Source organism: Meleagris gallopavo, chromosome 1, assembly GCF_905368555.1.
Source record: "Meleagris gallopavo chromosome 1, MGAL_WU_HG_1.1, whole genome shotgun sequence".
In the NCBI taxonomy this organism is placed as follows: domain Eukaryota; kingdom Metazoa; phylum Chordata; class Aves; order Galliformes; family Phasianidae; genus Meleagris; species Meleagris gallopavo.
Genome location: NC_139404.1, coordinates 153085256 through 153107156, shown reverse-complemented (window position 1 = coordinate 153107156; position 21901 = coordinate 153085256). Strand labels below are relative to the sequence as shown.

The window sequence follows — 21901 nt, the reverse complement described above, 5'->3', positions numbered from 1 at the left end:
CACAGCAAGTCTCTGCAGTCTTAAAATCCCATCATTAATAGTAGTGAAGTAGACCAGGGACAAGTAGAGCAGCACTAGATTATAAAAAGTGATAGGGCGATTCTGATTTTAGTTTTAAAAATTTAATTTCTTTTAAGGCACGGCATTTCTTCTTATTAAAAAACATTAGTAATTAATTAAAAACAAACAAACAAACCACGTGTGTTTCTCTAGGTTCCAGTACAGGCAGAAAAGTGAGGTTGAGAACACTATTTTGAGAATATTGCAGTACTTCTCAGATGTCATTATCTTCAACAGGAGGCCAGCAAAAATGTGAGTTTGCAAGATTGGGATCAGACCCTGATTTGTTCTATTTTGAAAGAAAATAGTTTCAAAGAAGAGAAACTTGCCTTTAGCATTGGTGATAAGGAGTCAAAGGAGTTTCTCCAAACAAGTCTCGCTGCAGTCTTTTAAAGTTTCTGTACCTGTAATAGGAATGTCACACCTGAAGGAGAATTGTCCTATTTTGTAACCTGCCACAAGAGTCCTGGTGCCCAACTGCAGGGTTAAATGCATACAGTGAGATTCTCTTTCCTCCCACTGCTGGTTCTGTCACTTAGTACACTGAAGTCTGCAAAAATACAATATGACTCAGAATACGTAGGCTGTTGCTAAGCAGAGAAAGTTCATTCAAAATTGATTTCCTTTCAGACATCCCTGATATTCCCTATTTCAATAGCTCACCTACTGTACACTGAGTGAACACTTAAGGAAGTTGCAAAGCAATGCAGCCTGTCTGAGACATGAAGGAATGTAGAGCAGGATAATCACAACATCATCAACCCAATTCTCCAAGGTAGCTGGCCAATAATGCTGTTCTAATTGAATAACTTATCCACAGCAATTTCCCTTGGGAGAGCCTACAGCTTAGGCTCTCTGTGTAGGCAGATGGTGCAGCATACACAATGAAACCTGTAATTTTCTCTCACTACTGGACATGTTAACAGCAAGCTGGTTTTGCAGTTCTGTGAGCCTGTTAATATTTTATTTTAACTGTTTTCTTCAAGTTATTATGCGCTATGCAGTAAGGAAGGGAGAAATCTCTATTACATTCTCTATTTATTTTACAGGCAGCCCACTAAGCTACCCCATGCTCATTAAGGCTTCTGCTTTGCTAATCAATGATTGTGTATGTCATCATCAGCTATATGCTGAAATGAAGGTGTCATAATTAAAAACAAAGGTGCATCAGTCACCGGAGCGCTGCCTTACCAATTAGCAGCAAAGCATAGCAAGTAGTCTTCAAGTCGGTTCCAGATCTGCAGGGCTGTTTTTTAAATCGTGCATAAATGTGCATGTGCCAAACATATTTCTGATGCTGAGCATGCTGTCCTGGTCTTGCACTCTGAACCATACATCTTTGCCATCCCCTTGTCTTTCAGTGCTGAGCAGCAGCACATGCAGCTGAAAGGCAAATGCAGCCTGGGAGAGCCAGGCAGCAGAGACAGCCCATCAGCAGCAGAACAGCATGACAGATGACAGACCCAGAGGCAAACCCAGGCCTGCCAGCAGATTGGCCTGTGGAGCCTGCCAAAGAGCCAGATGCAGCTACTGAAAAGATATCATCCTTAACTCAGCAGCTGGGTCTTGCCATGGCCAACCATGCTTCGTGCGCTCTGCATCCTTACTGCTGATCCCAACTGCCTGGAGACAATGGAGCAAGGGGGGGAGGCTTGATTACATCAACACCATAGCATTTAAATTTCACTAGGACAAACATCGAGACTATAAGAGATGTCAATTTGTGCGCAGCGTAATTATCAATACGCATTTATTGCAGGTTTTCTGGTTGTATGAGTGCATTGTGTCCCTTCTCCCACTGTCTCTGAGAAAATACAGCTCAGGGACTGAGTCTTTGTTTGCCATTCCCACTCAGAAACACATTTAGCTACTGCACACCAACTACTAGAAGCAGCAGTACACTGTAAATCTAACTAATTAAGCACTGCTGTAGAGATCCTGTTGTCCTCATCTCTGGAAAGGTGCAATTCTTTCAGAACGCGGAGATGTCTAATTCGTGAGTATATCCCAAGGCTTGGCTTGTAGTACTACACATCAAATAAATCTTTGTCAAGTGACTGGTGTGACAATTAGGATGACAACTAATGATATGGCATCGCGGCAAAGATAATTGCACCCATTGTGAGACACTTACCAGGTCAGGATACATGCACAGCCGCTCAAAAGTGGCATTCATTCATTCACCCCAGCTTCCTATTCTGACAGCAGTAGTGCATTAATAAAGTCATCATTTCTCCTTCTACAGAAGCTGGAAGATATTCTTTTTGGACAATCTTGCCCCCCTTGAAGTTCAGCACTGCTTTTCTGCATACTGGTAATTGGCTTAGTCAGGCAAGCAAAATGTTAATGCAGGTACTCAAAAGCATCCCACTGAGGACAAAGTTGGAGAGGGGAAGGTCGTGTTCTTTCATTTTCTCATCTATAATAGCTACCAAGAAATATCTTAAACAAACATTTATAAAATAAAATAGGAAATATAGGACACTATTGATCTGGAATGGAAATTTCCTTAGTTTTGTTGAAGTCTGTGTACATTTAGAGAAGTCAAACCATATTGTCCCTTTAGGTTCAGGGTAAGATTAATCTCACTTACCTTAGGCATCTAAGTCACACTGGGATCCCTTTTAAATCAATGGCAAAAGATAGGCACTTGCATAAGGCTATTCATCTCGTTCTAATGTAGGCATCAGAACAAGTCATCTGAAATGAATCCTTCTGTGTCTTTCCATTTATTATAAAGGAAGACTATGGTGACCGGCTTTGAATTAAGTACCTATTTTTTGCTCTTATAAGATTGGGTGAGATTTCATATTCCTCTTTTGTTGTTTCTGTGGCTGAAGAGGAACGTATACATGGAAAGGTTTCTTTTTTTTATTTTCTTTTGAGCATAGCCTTTCATTTTAGATTCATATGTATTCCCATAATTAAGAAAGGATTACCAAATAAGCTGAGCCATAAAGCTACTTTTCTTTGTTGAACACTACAAAGCTTGAAATAGCACAATTCCCAGTATACAGACTTTGAGCCATTTGCAGTGAGAATATATAGTTCTCAGTGAATCATGCAAAGCTGGAAGATCACTCAACACTGATTCCTTCCTCTTTTCATTCATTTATTCAAAGAAATAAGAAGATCCCAGATGTATAAAGGCAGCATGCACTGGGGATCTGGTCTGTTCTGATGTTGGCAATTCTTTTAGTGACTCCAGTGACTCCAGGGATGCTGAGCAAATGAGATACTGAAAAAGATACCAGACATGGTGCAAACCGTGCAGTCGCAGGGGACACTTGCACAATAGTTCAGATGAAGATACAGTCCTCCAACTTAATACTTCTTGATGGCTCTGTGAATAGTATAATAGGATCAACATTTTTACAGTAATCTCATTGTTTATTCAATATTTTGATTGACAAACATGTTATCAACTTTTTTTCTGGATTGTTTCCAAAATCTTAAGAAAACTGAATAAAAACTATTTCAAATGTCCTGCTTTAAATATTTTTAAATAAAATTTAATTTCAAAAATTAGATTATCCTTTTAAAATATTTAAGCTATGCAAATAAAGAAAAAAATTGAAGACATACATAATTCATTGCTACAATTATTTTGTCTTTTGCTTTTAGGTAGCTTAATACTCTACCACAAATCACCTTACAGATTAACTTAAGTAAAACAAGTTCAGAATTGCCTGAAAATAGAAAAAGTGGCTATTCACTTATCAGTACTGCTGTGCTATTATTTCATAGAATCATGGAATCATAGAATTGCTCAGGTTGGAAAAGACCTTAAAGATCATCAAGTCCAACCAAAACCTAACCATACTACCCTAACTCTAATAACCCTCCACTAATCACGATTTGGTCATGTAATAGAGAGAGCCTTGAGAACAGACATTTCTTCCCAGATGAGGTAGAATAATCCAGTGCAAGTTTTCTCACAGCAACCTGTTGGTTTTTTGAGGTCACCACTATGAAGGAAACAGGGTCACCAGTACACATCTGTACTCATAGGTTTCTGAAGAGAAACAAGTGTGTGAGTTAATCTCACTAAAGTTGCTGTTGGTATTTTCTGTGCTGTTTGTACCTCACTGAGCTCATAGTTTCTTCCAATTTGATGCAAGCTGCAAAGAAAAGTCCTTTTTTATCTACCAAATGGTCACTTGGAGCAAACAAAACTTTTGTTGGCACCTATTACAGAAGTGTTATTTTGCTACATGAGCAAAACAAATTATACTTTAGCAGCAATTTAAATGAATTCTCACACAAAGGAGAAAATGGATCTTTAAAATTATACATAGGTATTTTGAATGTATAAGTATGCTTACTTTACTTTAATAAGAGAGGAAAGAAACTAAGCCAGCTGGTATCTCAAAGTATGGAGGGGATGAGGAACTGAATGGAAAATAATGTTCTCAAACAGAAAACACTTAAAATTACAACTGTTTCCATGGGTCAGTTTCATTTACTTTAATGTAGAACCAGATGTATGTGGTGGGAAGATTGCCAGGTCATTTTTTGAAAGCTAGCATTCCACATTACTGGTATGAAATAAAGTTGCTTGCATGGATGTTTTCATCAATACATTAGGTCTGCAGAAAAGCATTTTGATTGTAGCAAATCTTGAAGGGTCTTGAATTGCTACAAACTCCTAAGTGGGAAAAAACCACCTTGAAATTCTTTAGTTTTTTCAAGGGCACAGGGAGGTGTATGAGACCTGATCCATTTCCCAGTGAGATTAATGGGAGGCCTTTTATAGATTTAGTTGAGATTGAGGGCAATAATAAAGATATCTGGCTCACAATTCTGTACTCAAATGGGCTCTAGTAAAACGTTTTTAAAATCAAGTTGTTCTCGTGCTGATCATCTGGGAACAAATCAGGAGTGGAATCTCCATCCGTTCTTGGAATACTATCAATATCAGAATGATAAAACCATTCTTTTTTGTAGAAAACCAGCAGAGCTATCTGAGTCACACAGAATCACAGAATGGCCCTAGTTGGAAGAGACCTGAAGGATCATGAATCTCCAACCCCCCCCCCCCGCCACAGGTAAGGCCTCCAACCTCCACAATTAATACTAGACCAGGGTGCCCATGGCCCCATCCAACATGCCCATGGATGGGGCATCCACAACCTCTCTGGGCAGCCTGTTCCACCACCTCACCAGCCTATTGGTAAAGAACTTCCACCTGACGTCCAACCTAAATCTTCCCTCCTTCAACTTGAAGACATTTCCCCTTGCCCTGCTATTATCTACCCTTTCAAAGAGTTGACTCCACTCCTGTTTGTAGGCTCTGCAAAAAGTGTAATGACTTAAAGCTGGGTGGTTCAACAAAGTCCTGATAACTTCTTGTAAATCTATAGGATTTATTCAGGTGAGCCAATGGAGAAAAGATGAGGTTCAAATATTTCCTAATTTTCCATCAGTACAAAGCAACAGTTGGATTTCCTGAGCTGTTAGCCCTTTCCTCTGATTTGTGTCTTCCTCTGTAGTGAAAAAGTTCAGGGTGCAGTTGGCATCTCCACTCTTTCAGGCATAGAAAGAAAGAAGAACACCTTTTATGTGCAGAAAATTGATTAACTATCGTATTTTGAAGTAGCAACATGTTTGGATGTAGCTTTGGAGAGAATGTTTGAAGCTATAATGTTTGGCTACTGGACCAGTTCCTCAGTAGTGTAACATGAAGTAATAGAGAGGTTTCCCTGCTTTATGAGGGATTGTCCCAGATCCATGATGAGAACCAGGGAATCATAATCAATAAAAAGCATAAGAAAATCCTCCCTTCTATCATTTTACTCCTTATTAAATGAAAAGATTTTGAAAGAAGAATAAATCTGTCTCTGACCTCTGCATTTCTGGATCTCTCCAGATTTGTAATATATGTATGGGATAAATATTACATATTCTGATTTCAACTGTAGTCATGTCTCTTTGGTCACAATATAGTGTAATATTAACACTGATGTCCCCATGACAGAATGCAATTAGATCAGCTATTTTTTATCTATATAGTATAAAACAAGAAAAAGAGCATGTTTATGTTCATGGGAAAGCATAAGTTTTTGGGAGAGAACATTTGTATTTATTTATATAAAGGAATATACATATTTATATAAACGGGATAAGTAGAAGGAAGAAAATACCAATAGGAAACAGAGCAAATGAGTTCTAAACTCTAAGCATAGGAAAAATAAATAACACAAGTGAATGTTGCAGTAAAGCCCTGTTTTATAAGCAATTGTGACCTGTTTGAGAGAGAAATGAGATAGGCTGCCAAAAGCGTATCTTATCCATCTGTCCAGTTTAGAATATTAGTTGGGCTGGTTACTTGGACAGTTATCAGCCCAATCCTATTAATACTTACCCGTATTAATAGCCTTGTTCCTAAATGTATTCCAAAATTGTGAATTCAATAAGACTAAAATGAACTGTGAGTAAGATGACATAGGTAAATGGTACATAGAGCCAAATGTGTGTATAGAAGCATGCAGGATTAAGACAAAGAAATGTAATATATGGTCATCATTAGAGTGATAGTCCTCACTGGAGACATGGCTTAAGTTCCTGTCTTTGATCTAGTCTTCCATGACCTTAAGAGCATCATTAGGATGAAGATTTCCATGTTTTTATTCAGCACTGTAGTTCTACAGCTCTACAGGACAGGTGCTTGCATTTCTCTTTCCTCCTGCATGCAAAAATGCCTTTCAGATGGATGTGCTCCTTACTCTAATGAAGTACTTAGTGTATGAAACAAAGAATCTGAATAAGAGTTGGAAGCTCACTGTGGCAAGGTGGTTCCTCTGACCACCTAATTACGTATTGCTCTCCAACCCTTAGCAAACTAACAGGGACATTTATGCTGGGAGATGAACTAAATGCACTTGCCAGCACCTGAAGCTTTTCAACAGTGTTGAATGAAAGAAGCGCTACATCATCTTAGAAAAAGAAAACTTATATTCCTACCATCTTAAGTAGAATTTGTAATCCTAGATGTTTATGTGGTTTTGGTACACCTTTTTCCTTGACATCCTAGGCGCTATTTCCTCTGACCAGGGCAGCCTGGTCTAGTGGTTGGTGATCCTGCACATAGCAGGGGGGTTGAAACTAGATGATCATTGTGGTGCTTTTCAACTCGGGCCATTCTATGATTCTATGATCTGACAGATGCCTTATGAATGCTTTGGTTATCTCATCTGATGTCTGCAGTTCTCCCTCAACTCTCTGGAGTAAATCTAGGCCTATGGCACTCCCATGCATTGATATTATTGATAGTGCAGTACCAGGGCCTGTGACAGTGAAGTACTTTTTTTTGGCTCTCTTTTTTGGCAGCTGTATCTTGTATCTCTATGTATATACCTGAACAAACACTATTTTTCCAACTCATAGAGATAGTAGAGATCAATCAGCTATCCATACAGTATGATAAAGCTATATAAATACTAAAGAAAAAAATCTACCAAGTTATTAGGTCATTTGGAGTCTTGCCGAAAGGCTATTCCACGGAAAAGCAGTATTTTCTTACAGTGACCAATTTATCCAGTAAAAAAAGAAAAAGGATTTTTTAGTCTCTAGTCTTTTGATACTGAATTATTAATATCCAAGCAAGGGCCTCTTAGATATTCTCCACAATGTTCCGAACCATTGAGAATAACATAGGTCATCTTTATAAGACTCCAGGAAAACTCTGTATGCATGTGCTTTACATAAGAGACTTTTGATTTTCCTGGCAAACATTGCATGTATAAAATGTGGATACTTGTCCATACTGCTGTGTGATCAAGCCTTTTCAGCAGTTTTTTAGCCCATGACAGAACTAGAGGCATGATTTTTAATGAAAATCCTTATCAGAAACCATTCATTTTCCTCCATGGCTATTCTGCATGCTCAAGATACTGTTCTAGTTCTCAAACCTTCTGGGTTTTAGTACTGACCTTCTGGGTCAGTATAGCTTAGGATTTCAAGCAAAAGGCAGGGATTTGCTGTTCTGATTGGAAACTAAGCAAAATTTCACAGCTTTAGTTTGATTTCACAGCTTTATTCAGGTGTGGAAAGGGATGAAGAACAGAACCTCAGTGAGCTGAAAAGCAGAAATATGCCACCTTTACAATTCTATCAGTAATCTACTGACACCCACTAAACTACAGTTTAGGATAGCTGTTCACAGAGTTCTTACCATATATGATGCCAGAGAATGAGATTTGAGAATCAAAATAAGACAATTTGTATTTTCATCTTTATTTTGTCAGTCTGTAAGACTCCACATTGTCACTACTTGCCTAAGTTATTACGCACACGGAGGAAACATCATCACCATTGTTGAATGCATTTACAAAAGAAACTACTGACTTAGCATATATCTGTGGCTGCTGGGTGAGACTTATACACAAATGCTGCTGTAGGGAAATGTCTGCACATTCATATGGTGAAAAATGTGACCACTTAGGAATTTGGATGTGGTGGAGTCCAACAACATGATATCAAATATTGAACAGGTGTTCATGCCTTTTGCCCACTCTTAGTGAGATATTTCACTATGCAACTGTCATCTAATATAATGAAGAAATTGTGAGAACTCATAAGAGTTTTTCTTTGGTTTGGTAGTTTTCCATCTGTTATTTACATGTGCTCAGTGTGTACATTGGGAGGAAAACAGTGATGCAGAGAGGAGAATAGGCATGAATATCCTCAGATAATAATTACATTAGGTAAAAACTGGTTTTGTTTTTCTTACTTCTTTTTCAGCAAGATTGAAAATCACACGTTGGAAAGGCTTAACATTAAGGACTGAGTAATGCTTCCTTGCCTATACACCACCTCCAAGAGGCTTAAGGAGAGCAGGCATCTTGAGCTGCGATGAATCACCTTGGTTGTATTTTTACATGATCCTAATGTTCAGTTCAGTGAAGCAGCAATTATCTTGCCCCAGGCAAGATGGCCTCTTCTTTGTGCTTCAGATCAAGGGGCTGCTGAAAATGATGGAAAGTAAAGGGAGGAACATGGAGAAAGTACCAAAAACTTAATTATTGAAAGGTCAAATGAGTTACTCTATTTTTTTAACTATATGAGAGATCAAATTTGACTGTGGAAAAAAAAAATAAGTGGTAGGAGGACTTCATAATTCACCAAGCTATTCTGATGACAAATACATTCTAGTCTGTAAGGCACTTAGCAGCAGCTATGATAATGACAAATATAGAAAATAGACAGATAGATAAACTTCTTAATCATTAAATTTCTCATTTCCTTCTGTGACAGTTCTATACCTCAGTAAAATGCAGGACACCACTGCAAAGCACATGTATGCCCCTTAACTTCAATGCTACGTAGTGAAGGGTATTTTTTCCCATCCTGCATATTCCTCCTTTTTAAACACCTCCCTGCTATAACACTCAGATGATTCCAGGATTTTGAAGTTTCTGATAGGACACAGGTTGTGAGATACAGGGAGCATTGTGTTTATACACAAAAAGAAGATAAGCCTTTTCTTCAGCATCTTCAGCATCTGAAAAGATTAGATGTGAATGGACTGAACTGAGGTATACCTATTTTACAGACAGACACGCATCTTCTCTGTCTGGGTTGGGATATGGCTAGGTTGGGCAAAAGTGAGTCTGGAATACATCTCAGTGCATTACTATAGCTCAAGAAACAAGAGAATGATGAGCAGATTTGCAGGTGCACCCTTAGAGACCAGGGGAAGACAAAGTGTGATGGCGAAGTGGGGAGAGAGGAAGATTTATTGGCCACATCTTGATAACTGGAAGTTTTAATGGCACTTTTCCCCACCCTTTTCTCCTGCCACATTTAAATATAGTTGGTAATACATGAAAAAATGGTGTTTAAAATACACTGAAAGCTCTCTGCTGTATTTTGCAGAAGATGAATGCAGTTTTAAACTGCAGCTTTATTGTCTGTTGGCAAAGTGACTGCCATGAAGTGATTTAAAACTGCATATTCTTTAGTGCAGTTAGATATACTTTTGAAAAATCAAGTCCTCTCCTGCTCAAGGGATTAGTTTAACTTTTTATAACATACATATTTGTAATTCTTTACCACACTCTCTTCTACTTCATCATCTTGTGTTTTCTTTATGAGGTTATTATTTTTATACATAGTTTAGTAGAATCTTAAGAAGGCTCAGAGAGACAGGTGTTTGAAATTCTAGGTGCAATAAGGAGACATATTTATTAGAAAAGAAGATATATGGTAGAAATGGGAGTTGCCTTTGTTTCTTCAGTACCCAGCTGAGTTCCCTTTGCAGCAGCTGGAAATAATATTTGAAATGGAGTTGCTTTCAATCCTTAGGTAAGAAAACATTGGCAGTAACAGTAAAGCTAAGATACAGTGAATCACGGATAAGACATTGCACTTCGGGGTATAGAGGTCCCAGCTCTACCTGTTCCATCATGGGCTTGATCAGCCTCTTGGGCTCACCCATGTTCATTGTGTTTACTAAGGCTGAGAAGCCACTCATTTAACAGAGGCATAGACAGCTTTCATGGTTTTAAAATATTGCACAGAGTATTCCCTCAATATTCAGTTCTTAGGATTTCCATCATACTAACTCCTATTTCTAACCTAACAGTCAAAATGGAATGAGAAAGCATGTGTTTTAGAAAACAATCATATACTGACTGAAAAATCACCATAGCTAGGAAGATTACCCATCGCCCTTGGTAAAGTGTTCCATGTGTGGCTAGTCCTATGCCATTTCATCATAGAATCATTAAGACTGGAAAAGACCTCTAAATTTATCTAGTCCAACCATTCATCTACCACTAATAATGCCCACTAAACCATGTCCCCAAGTACTACATCTGCCCTTTTCCTGAATACCTACAAGGACAGCGTCTTCTGGACAGCCTATTCCAATACCAAACAATTTCTTCTGAGGAAAAATTCTTCCCAACATCCAACCTGAACCTCCATTGGAGCAACTTGAGGCCATTCCCTCTTGTCCTATTGCTAGTTACTTGGGAGAAGAGGCTGACCCCCACCTCGCCACTACCCTCCTTCAGGCAGTTATAGAAAGCAATGAGGTCTCCCCGAGCCTCCTCTTCTCTAGATTGAACAATCCCAGCTGCCTCATCTGCTCCCCATAAGACTTGTTATTTTGACAGTCCTGGTTAATAAAAAATAGCGTTGGCAATTTACAAAAAACAAATCGCGACTGATCTTCCTTCTAGTAGTTAAACAAAAGAAAGTCCTTCAGTTTTTCTGATAAGGCTTACATTATTATACTGAGTCTTTTTAATTTCTCTGAGCAGTCGTTCTGAGTTCACAACAGAGATGTAAGAACCAAGGAAATATTAACTACTGTGTCTAATCACTTTCAATCTATTGATTCACAAAGAAAATAAGAGATCTTTAGCATTTCTATGAGCTGTTACTTACAAAAAAAAAAAAAAAAGAAAGAAATTTAAACTAAACTTTGAATGTGTTTTCCACGTTTTCCTCATTTTGTTGATTTTTTTGCTTCTTTTTTTTGGGGGGGGGGAAGTGGAGGGGGATTGTGTGTGTATGAATTCTTACATGCATTTTTGAAATCATTGCAAATCATCTGTAGATTTTCTGTGAACCACTACTGAGCCTTAAACTGTTCTTACCTGAGTACCTTTTCTCTGTAGACCACAGAGTAGTCCATCTCCAAACATTTCTTGTACGATCTGCTGGGGGCAATCTACTGTCTTTGTAATTGTATGCCATTGCAATCATATAAATTAAAAACAGAATGCTTTCACTTGGATCCAAATTACCAGAGAGCTGACATAACTCAATCTCATTTATCCTTTTCTTTTGTTATTAGCTGCCCCTCTAATATTCAGATCACCTACAAGTGACCACAAAGGTTCTAATGTCTATTTTGGAACTGTGACAGTATTGCTCTACTGATAAAAAGTACAGCAAAGCCCAAGAAGAGAACCATTCAAGACCTTGTAGTGACACTTTCTTAGTGATGACTTCTCACTTACATGTTTTGAATAATCAATTAGATCACAGTTGCTTTACTTAACACCCATTGTGTTGATTTTCTGCTGTTTTCATTTTTAATTACAAGGTTATACACTATCAAGTCATATGCCTCGTAGAAGCCAATGCTAATATAATTACCAGCCCAAGTTCTAACTTCATGAAAAAGTATGGGTCAGATTAGCTTGACAGCAATCCCTTACCATCAATCTGTGGATCTGTGTGAATTGTATTACTTCCATTTAAAACTTGATTTACTGGGCACAGTACTATGACATTACTTTTGCTTTGGACTGAGGCCCTGAGCTGCATAGGATCATATAATAATAGAATCAAAGAATCATAGAATCACAGAATGGCCTGGGTTGAAAAGGATAACAATGATCATCTAGTTTCAACCCCTTTGCTATGTGCAGGGCCGCCAACCACTAGACCAGGCTGCCCAGAGCCACATCAAGCCTGGCCTTCAATGCCTCCAGGGATGGGGCATCCACAACCTCCTAGGGCAACCTGTTCCAGTGTGTCACCACCCTCTGAGTGAAAACCTTCCTCCTAATATCTAACCTAAACCTCCACTGTCTCAGTTTAAAACCATTCCCCCTTTTCCTATCACTATCCATCCATGTAAACAGTCATTCTCCCTCCTGTTTATATGCTCCCTTCAAGCACTGGAAGGCCACAATGAGGTCTCCCCATTTTCATCCATTTTTCGTCCTTCTTTTTTTCTCCTCTTTAAGCCTCCCCCTTCTTCTCCTTCCTTCTTCTCTTTCTTCCTTCCATTCCGTCTCTCTCACTTTCTCTTCCTGGCTTTCCTGCTCTTAAAACAGCTTTAATGAGCAGAAGTGAGATGAAAAAGTATTATCCAGTCTGTTTTGCAGTTTTGACCTGCACAGTGAGGATACTGACATTACCTATTCTTTGAAGACATTTAAACTCCATAGATGGAAAATACTGTAGAAATGCAAAATGCTGAGTGTTGCTGTTGTTGCTGGTCATAACATCAGCTATTCCAGTTTCAGCAGTGCACTTTAGGAAGGCAATGCCAATGAATAACCACAAACTACCAAACAAAGGACAGAGAGATGTAGAGCTCCGACTTGTAGAGCCCGCTCCTCTCAGCATTGTGTCTCAGCCCCTGGCCCAGCAGTCAGGTCAGATGCGTATGGCATGCTTCCAGGTCTGGAGGGCTTCAGCTGATGGGCTGCTCTTTGGAGTGTTTTCTCCCCAGGGCAGGAAAAATTGGAAGATAAACAATTAGATGGCTGCCATGCTCAGCACTGTGTGTGCTGATTACTTGATTCTGCCTAACACAGAGGGATGTCAGTGCCTGCAGTGGTATCTGCTCCTGTCACTATCAGCATGCAGCAGGTGACACAACGGAGGGTGAAGCTCAGCTGAGCTGCCTAAGGATCTAAAGAGGGGGTGAGGGGGAAATAAGATATAGGTGACAGCACTAACAAATCTGCGAGTACGTGAATGAGGAAGGGAGAGGTAGGGCAGCTGGATGCAAACTCAGTGTGTCACTGCACAGCTGCTGCAGCTGGATCAATTTTAACACAAAAATATCTGCTTCTGTCCTCTGCTGCCACAGCTACAGCACAAAAGTCTCCATCAGTTAAATGATGCAACCAGGCCTTTGCTTTTGCTTTGTAGCAGAAGTAGCACCCCAGAGTAATCAGAGCTAAAAGGCTGCTTATGAAAATGTCAGTCCTCTTCCACACCCCTCAACTACCTATTGCCATCAGCAGCCTCTCAGAGGGAGGCAGGCACAAAATAGGGAGCTTGAGCTACACAAAGCATGGGAGCTTTAAGGAGTTTTTTAATGATTTCTTTCCACTGCACCCAGCATAAAGCAATATATATTGGTGGCCACCTGTCTGCTGTTTGGCACTGATGGTGCTTTGTGCAGGCGGGAGGTGCCGTACATTTCAGACACAGTCAATGAACCAGTGAGCTAGGCAAGCACTTAGAAAAGCCATAGGGCACACCAGAGGATGGCTACATCCCTTAGGAATCCAGTGTGTTGAGCCTATCTTCTCTGTAGTTTGTCTTTGGAGACTGCTCCTCCTTTCTTTTTCTGCTGTCTTTGGGATTGATCAGGCACACCCTGTGGATGTTCACTGATAGTAGTAGGGTGCCTGAAATGCACAACAAAGATGCACAGGAGTGACTGTTCACTTCCTCCCAGTGAGGTGGATGATTACGTTTTTCCATGTTTTTTTTTCTTCCTCTCTTGAAATATTCTCAAAATTTAATGATAAATATATTTAACAAAATCTGATCACCAGGAAGATTTCACAATTCTGTGAAGAGATCTATTAAAATCTGTAGGAATCTTTGGTCAAAAAAGAGAGTAGTGGACCAATAGTTCTTAAATTTCCATTGGGTTATTTTTCCCAGGTTATGTCACACAACACATAACCCTTTCAGGAATATAAACGTTTCTGGATTCTCACTGCAAGAATCTCAAAACAACAACGACAGTACAAATTCTTTTAGTCCAATATTAAAATGTTTTGTCAAAATTATACTGGGATTATTAGGAAAAAAAAAAAAGGAAGAAAGAAATCTGTTAAAAAAATAAAAGGAGATGTTTCTTGATAGCCTGGATGAATTCTGAAGATGTATAAGCAGGAGTCCCCAGGACAGGGATGAGGCACAGAGGCAGTGTGATACGACCATTCTTCAGACTTGCATATTCTTTAGAAATGTAATCTCCTGGCATGGTTTTATTCCATGACTAAGCTGTATTTCTGCTTTTCTTAAAGTCTGAGAGTGTAAAAGTGTGATTATTGAATGATCATGTCAAACTGGCATGTTTGTAACTCCTTATGAGCTGAGATTCAGTGGTGCAGGTGTAAGGCTCTGTTACCAAGATACAGGGCCCTTCAAGTGCAAAAAGCATAAGAGGTAATCAACCTGCCCAATGGTAAACATTTCTCTATGAAGTGAGGGGAGAAAATAGTGAAATTATTTATGCTTGGCCATAATGACCATTAGGTATTACTCTGATACTAGAGGAAACTGGTTATAACTGGAATCAGTTACTTATTTTAGTTTAGCTACAGATTTTTAAAAATCTGTAGTGCCCCAAGTGTGAATAGCAAAATACATTATTTACCTGAGGGCCTTCCAAGGTTTTTCTATTCAGAACTGAACCAGATCATAATACATTTTCTGTATTATATCAAACTTGGAGGACCATCAGTACATTGCAGGTATCCATGCCTTTGATTAAAAATATCTGAATCTTGAAAGGGTTTTTTCACTCTAAAATGCTGCATAAACAAAATTAAATTAATCAGCATGTTAACTTTTTTGATAATTTAGCTCTGTCCTGTGGACTAGGAAAATGACATGACATTAAAAATATTCTGCTTCTTTTTTTTGTTCTTTATTGTTGTACTATGAGACACTGAAAGGCATTGAAAGAAAGAGTGGTAAAAGCACATACAAAACACTACACCAAAATTATTTTTGCTGCTTGCTCTCTTTCTTAATCATCTTAGCTATATGGAACTGTGGGGTGACAGGGAAAGCTGACATCATTCAGGAGAAGCACAAATCCCCACTGTGTTTACATAAACTTTGGAAACCATGTTAGTATAGGGGAGAATTTCTTACAACAATGTGTACGAATCATTAGCTGATAGTCTATGACCTGTAGGCTGCTAACCGTTAGCCTTTTCTCAGCAGTCTTTGAGGGGGCTTTGAATTTATGGGAAACGTGAAGTTCTTTAGATTATTGCAACTGGAGAAATGGGGGGCTTAAAAGACACTCAAGTAATTCACTTTGTATGTAAAACATTGTTTGGAAGCAGTTTACCAAATAAAGTAAATAAAAGCAAATCTTGGTAGTGTTCATAATACTGGAGCACTGTCTTCAAAGAATAGTGGTATAGAGCTCAGGTTAAATGCTGTAATACACATCCAATTGCTGTTGCAGGATCTTCTTCCATGGATTTCAGTGAGTTTTCACTTAGAAAGCTGAACCAATTCACAATGTATTCTTCAGTATCTGATCCTGACAGTTATTTTGACAGTTATTTGATAAACCTAGGAAGGAGAAATTCTAAACTCTACAGGCTGGAGTTGGATACTCAAGACCTAAGGTGTGCTGTTGATCAGGGTCTGTTATGATAGGATAAGAGGAAATGATTTCAAGCCAAAAGAGGTTAGATTCAGATTAGATATAAGGAAGAAGCCTCTTACAGTGAGGGTAGTGAGGCACTGGAACGTGTTGCCCAGAGATGTGGTTGATGCCCTGTCCCTGGAGACTTTCAAGGTGAGGGGCTGGTTGCCATGGGCAACCTGATCTATCTGTGCATATCCCTGTTCACTGCAGGACAGTTGGACTGGATGACCTTTGGAGGTCTCTTCCAAGTCTAAGGATTCTATGGTTCTATGATCTTGCCAGGTTGTCTGAAAAAGAAAGCTGGAAATAAATGATCATCCCTTTGTCACTCCATGGCAAAACTTTGCACTGTGAAACTCAATGGCATAAACATTTTATTACCATTTAAAGCAGGTAAAGCGATGGAAACATCCAGCAGAGAGCAAAGGATCCAAAAACATCTTTCATTAGTAAAATCTTTTCATGTATCAGCAACTCATCTATTCCCTCTAACATCAGCTCACCAGAAATATTTTCAGTACTCGTATCTGGAAGTTTCTTCCACCTTGTTTTGCAGAATGTCAAATCAGTACTTTAATTCCTTGAGCAGAAATTTATGACTGGCTATGTTTAGGTAAGCTACAAGTAACTCTCTCTTTTTTTTTTTTAAAGAAGCCTAATCATCCTTGTGCAAATTGATAAAAAAGTGACTTGTTAATGGCTCTGTTGTAGCAGAGCTTGGTAACTCATTAACAAATCAAAGCCACTGGAAATGAGTTCTTGTTAAAAAGAGATCAAATTTACCTCTAAGTGTTTTTAAACTTAAGTTGTTTCCTTTGTTGGCCAAGAAGAGAATGAGTTTATCCATTAAATCTACTTTATTACTTCTCTTTTCTCTCAGTTTCTATATTTCACTAATCACAATGATATCCAAGTCAGGGTTTACATTCCTATTTGAAGCATTTAGAAGTCTAACATTTAGGTCTTTAGCCAGTCATTGTAGGATCCCTTTGTAATAAAAAAGAGAAAAAGAGGTATCTCTAGGTAGTGACTCATTTCATCCTAAAATAGGCCAGATGAATCACCCTCTGGAGGTGCCTATTTCTCTACTAGGTGTCTTAGGGTGACTAGTTCAAATTGGCACATTGAACTGCTGGGTATCTAAAATTAAGACCAAAGTGTCCCATCCCAAGGGGCTAATCTTCAAATTAGGCCAGCTTGAGAACTGCTGTTAAACAGAATGGTCCAACAGGATACACTGAGGTAAATGTGCTACTCATGAAGTGCTAATTATGACAAGTGAAGCTTTTGGCCCTCATTAAATGGACAGAAAAATGTTCATAAGCATTTCCACTAATATTATGAAAACTCAAAAGCTACACCTAAGTATGCCAGCTAAGGAACAGCTTTTGTCTTTAATACTACTACCCACCTTGTATTTCTATTGCCTCATTTCAGAAGTTAGAGGTTTTATGATACCAGAAGTATATAGACAGACCCTTAGAACAGTTCAATAACATATATTCCAGAAATAAAGTGGAAGAAGGTCTGCTATGTGAGTAAAGCATGAAGTACCAGTGCAACAGAGACCGAACAGAACAATCATGGAACAAGAAGAGTCAGTGTTACATGAAGGCCACAAAAGGTTGTGTTAGTAGTTGGCATACTGACTGAATCATACCTGTGAAAGGCCGCATGTGAACAGAGCAATGCTCCTTTGGCCACGTGACTGTCTTTGTGTACTCTTTACCTTCACTTAATATGCAGAATTGCAAATTACTTCAGGTGAACAATACAGAAGTCATTCCACTTTCTACACAGCTCTACTTCTTAGTTCTTAACTCTGAAGAGGTTGCATCTTTGACCAGTATGGATGCTTAAAATGTTGGTAACATGTATTAAGAAATACATTTCCAGTCTGAGTGAGTTAGAAATGCTTATCCTCACCCAGCATCCCTTTGGATTTCACTCTGACTGCTTGTGCATTGATACTCCTATATAAAAATAGATGTTTAGTCATTAAAACTGGCCTGTCACACTATTGATATTTTTGGCATTTTTGCTCTCCAGTTCATACTGCATACATTACTCTGAAGACCAACACTGGATTAAGCTGTGCTAGAAAAAGAATTACTTCACAGCAGTAAGATGCTGCTTTTAAACATTAATTATTTGAGTTTCCATCTTCTTGAGGCACACATCTGTGCTTACTCAGGACTAGATTCTACTGACAGTTTCCTCTGGGTAAGTGTGCTCCTTACAACAAAACAGAACACACACAGGAGAGAACTCACAATAACCAAATAGTCTATGAAATAGTCTCTGTAGTCAATGAAAGCCTTTCTCCTCCAGAAGTGGGAACTAAATAACTGAGGAAGCAGACAGGGAAATTTTTTCTCAAAATACTCATGATAGTGTCTGGAATCCCCATATGATTCCCTCAAGTACTGTGTTCATTTTAAGCCCCTCACTACAAGAAAGACATTGAGGCCTGGAGCATGTCCAGTGAAGGGCAGCAAAGCCGTGAGAGGTCTGGAGCACAAATCTTAGGAGGAGTGGCTGAGGGAGCTGGGATTGTTCAGACTAAGAAGAGGAGAGTTAGAGGAGACCCTGTAGCTCTCTACAACTGCTTTAAAGAAGATTGTGTGCGGTGGATGTTCACTTCTTTTCCCAGCTAACAGCAAGAGGGAATGGCATCACATAGCACCAGGGGATGGTCAGATTGGATACGAGGACAATTTCTCCTCAGAAAGACAGGTAATGCATTGGAAGAGGCTGTCCAAGAGGTGTCATCTCCTGTCAGGAAGTGGTGGAGTCAGTGTCCCTGGAGGTTTTCAAGAAATGTGTAGATGTGAAACTGAAGGGTGTGGTTTAGCGGGCATGGTGGCAATGGCTCATGGATGGGCTAGATCACCTTAGTAACCTTTTCCAGCCTTAATGATTCCATGATTCTGTGTAGGAGCAGTGTCTTCCAAACCCCGTGAGAGTAGCAGATTAGAGGCACAAGGCAGGCTGACAGCCTTGCTCAGCTGAGAGGTTCAGTTATGGACTGGCCACTTACCTTCTTTATCTAGCATTAGGCTTTGATAGACATATGGGGCTGAAAATGCAGATGCAGTACAGAATCACAAAGTGGTGTAACTAGCATCACCCATACATGTAATAACATCACAAAAGAATACATGCACTCGAAGTCTTCCACAGCATGAGTCCGTCCTGCAAATGAACATATGGTTGTATTGAAAAAGAAAGCAGTAACACAATAGAGAGACGCATCTTCCTCTACTTTCTAATTTTCTGACTTTATGGATTATGCTCTTCCATTTCTGTTAAAAATGCAACAAAATGCTTCACTTTAAACAGTTTTAGTCCTTGGAGAATAATACTGATTTTATAAATGAAATTAAGTGCATCTGCATTATTCCAATAGTAATATCATTTAATTACTAATTAAATAATAGTGAACAGATGGTTTTGCTTAAATTTATAAAACACAAACTCACCTTTCAGAAAAAGTGTTAAAAATCTTGTCATAAAAAACAGCTTAAGTAGTACATCCATATATATTGTTGTATGATAATATTCAGTTGTGTGATGTGGTAGTAGAATGAATAAGAATGTGGATAGGTATCAATTATATTTAATCATCTTAAATCTAGCTTGAATACAGAGCCAGTATGTGGGCACTGAAGATGTTACCTTCAGAGGTTGTTTCATCTTATCCTAGAGCACTTTTCTTTATAGGAAAGCTGGATTGCTCTGTATTGGACTTTCAACTCTGATCATAAAGAAAGTCTGGATGACTGGCTTAGGCTTCAACAATTAATATTTTGGTAGTGAAGGCCAGACAATATGTGCCCTGTTCTATGATGCAGGAGGAAACAACACTAGATTATGTGTCATGTTGGGAACCCTATGAACAATTAATTGCATTGATTATCAGCTATAGACTCAATCTTATGGAGAATTTATCTATTAGAATGATAGAATCACAGAGTTGAAAGGGACCCTTAAAGGTCATCTACAGCTCCCCTGCAACGAACAGAGACAGCTATAGCTACATCAGATTTCTCAGAGCCCTGTCCAGCCTGATGAGTTTTGAATGTCTCCAGGAATGGGGCATTCACCACCTCTCTGGGCATGCTGTTTCCAGTGCCTCATCCCTCTTATTGTAAAAAAAAGTCTTCCTTATATCCCACCTAAACTATTTTAGTTTGAAATCATTTCCCATTGCCCTATCAAAACAGATCCTGCTTTTGTCTTCGTGTCAGATCGAACAGAGTTGATTCTTTCTTCATAGTCTCTGATATGATGCTATGTTTTGCCTTTAGGAGGAAAACAATTTTGATAACACACTGATATTTTAGCTCTTGCTGAGCAGAGTTTTATGGAACCAAGGACATTTCAGTTTCTCATCTTCTCATACTGTCCTGACAGCAAGGGGGTGTTGGGATACAAGGATCTGGAATGGGATAGAACTAAAACAGCTGACCTAAACTGGCCAAAGGGATACCTCATATCATATAACAACATGTGAAAAAAACAATAAAAGTGAGGGGGGTTAGCCATAGTGGGGAGTGCTGCTGCTTGGAGTCTGGCTGAACATTGGTCAGTAGGTGGTGATTGTTTTGTGCATCATTTTGTATGTATACATATAGAGAGATATTATTATTATTCCTATTTTTTCTCTTCCTTTTTGTAATGGTTTTATGTTTTTTGTTTTTGGTTCTCAGTATTCCGCATCAAAACATCATGTAGTGTACCAGGAGTTAAAGTGTTAATGCTCCAATTCCAGGCACCTATCCCTATACATTACAGAAGTCATGGGATCTGGCCCTTCCGGGTGGGGCGGTCTCTTACTGCCTGGCGGTGGGTGCTGGAGGGTGCTTTCTTGGCCGTTCCAAGCTTTTCAGGTTTGAATCGGTCTCGGGAACTCTCTCTCTCCTATTTTATTTGATTTATTAGTCTCAATTTCAATCAGATTGTATTATATTGTGTTATCTTGCATTCCGATATCATAGTTAGTAAAATAAGTTTTCCTCCATAGATTGTTGCCGCTGTTTTTGTTTTCCTCCCTTCCTTCCCATTTTGTGGGCAGGGGAGGGGAGGGCAGGGGCCTACCGCCCCCTGTCACGGGCGTAAATTGATCTCGTTAACTCCGTGACACTTTTCTGTCTCAGTAAAGAGTTATGTTTTTTTTCCCCTCAATCCATGAGTAGTTCTTTATTGTTTTTTCTTCTGATTCTCTCCCCTTCCTACTGGGGAGGGATGGGTGAGCAAACAGCTGTGTGGTGCTGAGCTGCCTGAGGGGTTAAACCACATCACTTTTGTTGGGATATACTTAATTATTGTAAAATACGGGGAAGGAAGAGGAGCAAGGGAGTTCAAGGAAGAATTCTTTTCTTTCATCACAATAACGTTAACATATAACAGCACTATCATCATCTCAGAGTATCTGTCCATTCAAACATGGAGAAAACTCACAGCTTGCCTTTGTGATGTGGCTGCATAACATGTGTTTTTCTTCTAAGATAGTAAGGTAGGCACAAAAGACCAGCATTTCAATAGTGATATATGCACCCATCTGTATGCTTATATGTTAACTCGGTAAGGAAATGATTCTAGTATTTGCTATCAGATTTTTTCAAAATAGAGTAAATAATTTCAGATGAATGCACTCCATTGGGTTACCTCCATGCTTAAAAGAAATTAAGGAAGTAAGGAAATGCATGTTTTTTACAGCATATGTTAGCGTGT

At 39.0% G+C, this 21901-nt stretch overlaps 1 protein-coding gene and 1 long non-coding RNA gene across 45 annotated transcripts in view; one reads left to right on the top strand and one right to left on the bottom strand.

Moving 5' to 3' along the window:
- Positions 1 to 147: 147 nt before the first annotated feature.
- The window catches only part of LOC146545716 (uncharacterized), a 33619-nt gene continuing 11865 nt past the window's right edge, over positions 148 to 21901 (bottom strand). Inside the window, exons 2-3 of one of the 2 annotated variants that reach the window (XR_014880935.1) lie at positions 19206 to 19360; positions 148 to 9026 (exon numbers count right to left, since the gene is read on the bottom strand). This is a non-coding gene — a long non-coding RNA (uncharacterized LOC146545716). Of the gene's footprint in view, positions 19361 to 21901 lie in introns of both variants that reach the window. The other variant, XR_014880936.1, reaches the window with a different exon arrangement.
- The window catches only part of LOC116217859 (uncharacterized), a 138329-nt gene continuing 137128 nt past the window's right edge, over positions 20701 to 21901 (top strand). For 25 of the 43 annotated variants that reach the window (XR_014880897.1, XR_014880896.1, XR_014880931.1 and 22 more), the window contains exon 1: positions 20701 to 21057. Coding sequence is in view for 2 of the 43 variants with exons in the window: in XM_085215740.1 (XP_085071866.1) it covers positions 20925 to 21057 (133 nt within the window). In the remaining 41 variants the exon portion in view is untranslated. The remainder of the gene's footprint in view (positions 21058 to 21901) is intronic. The other 18 variants (XR_014880924.1, XM_085215739.1, XR_014880934.1 and 15 more) reach the window with 14 other exon arrangements.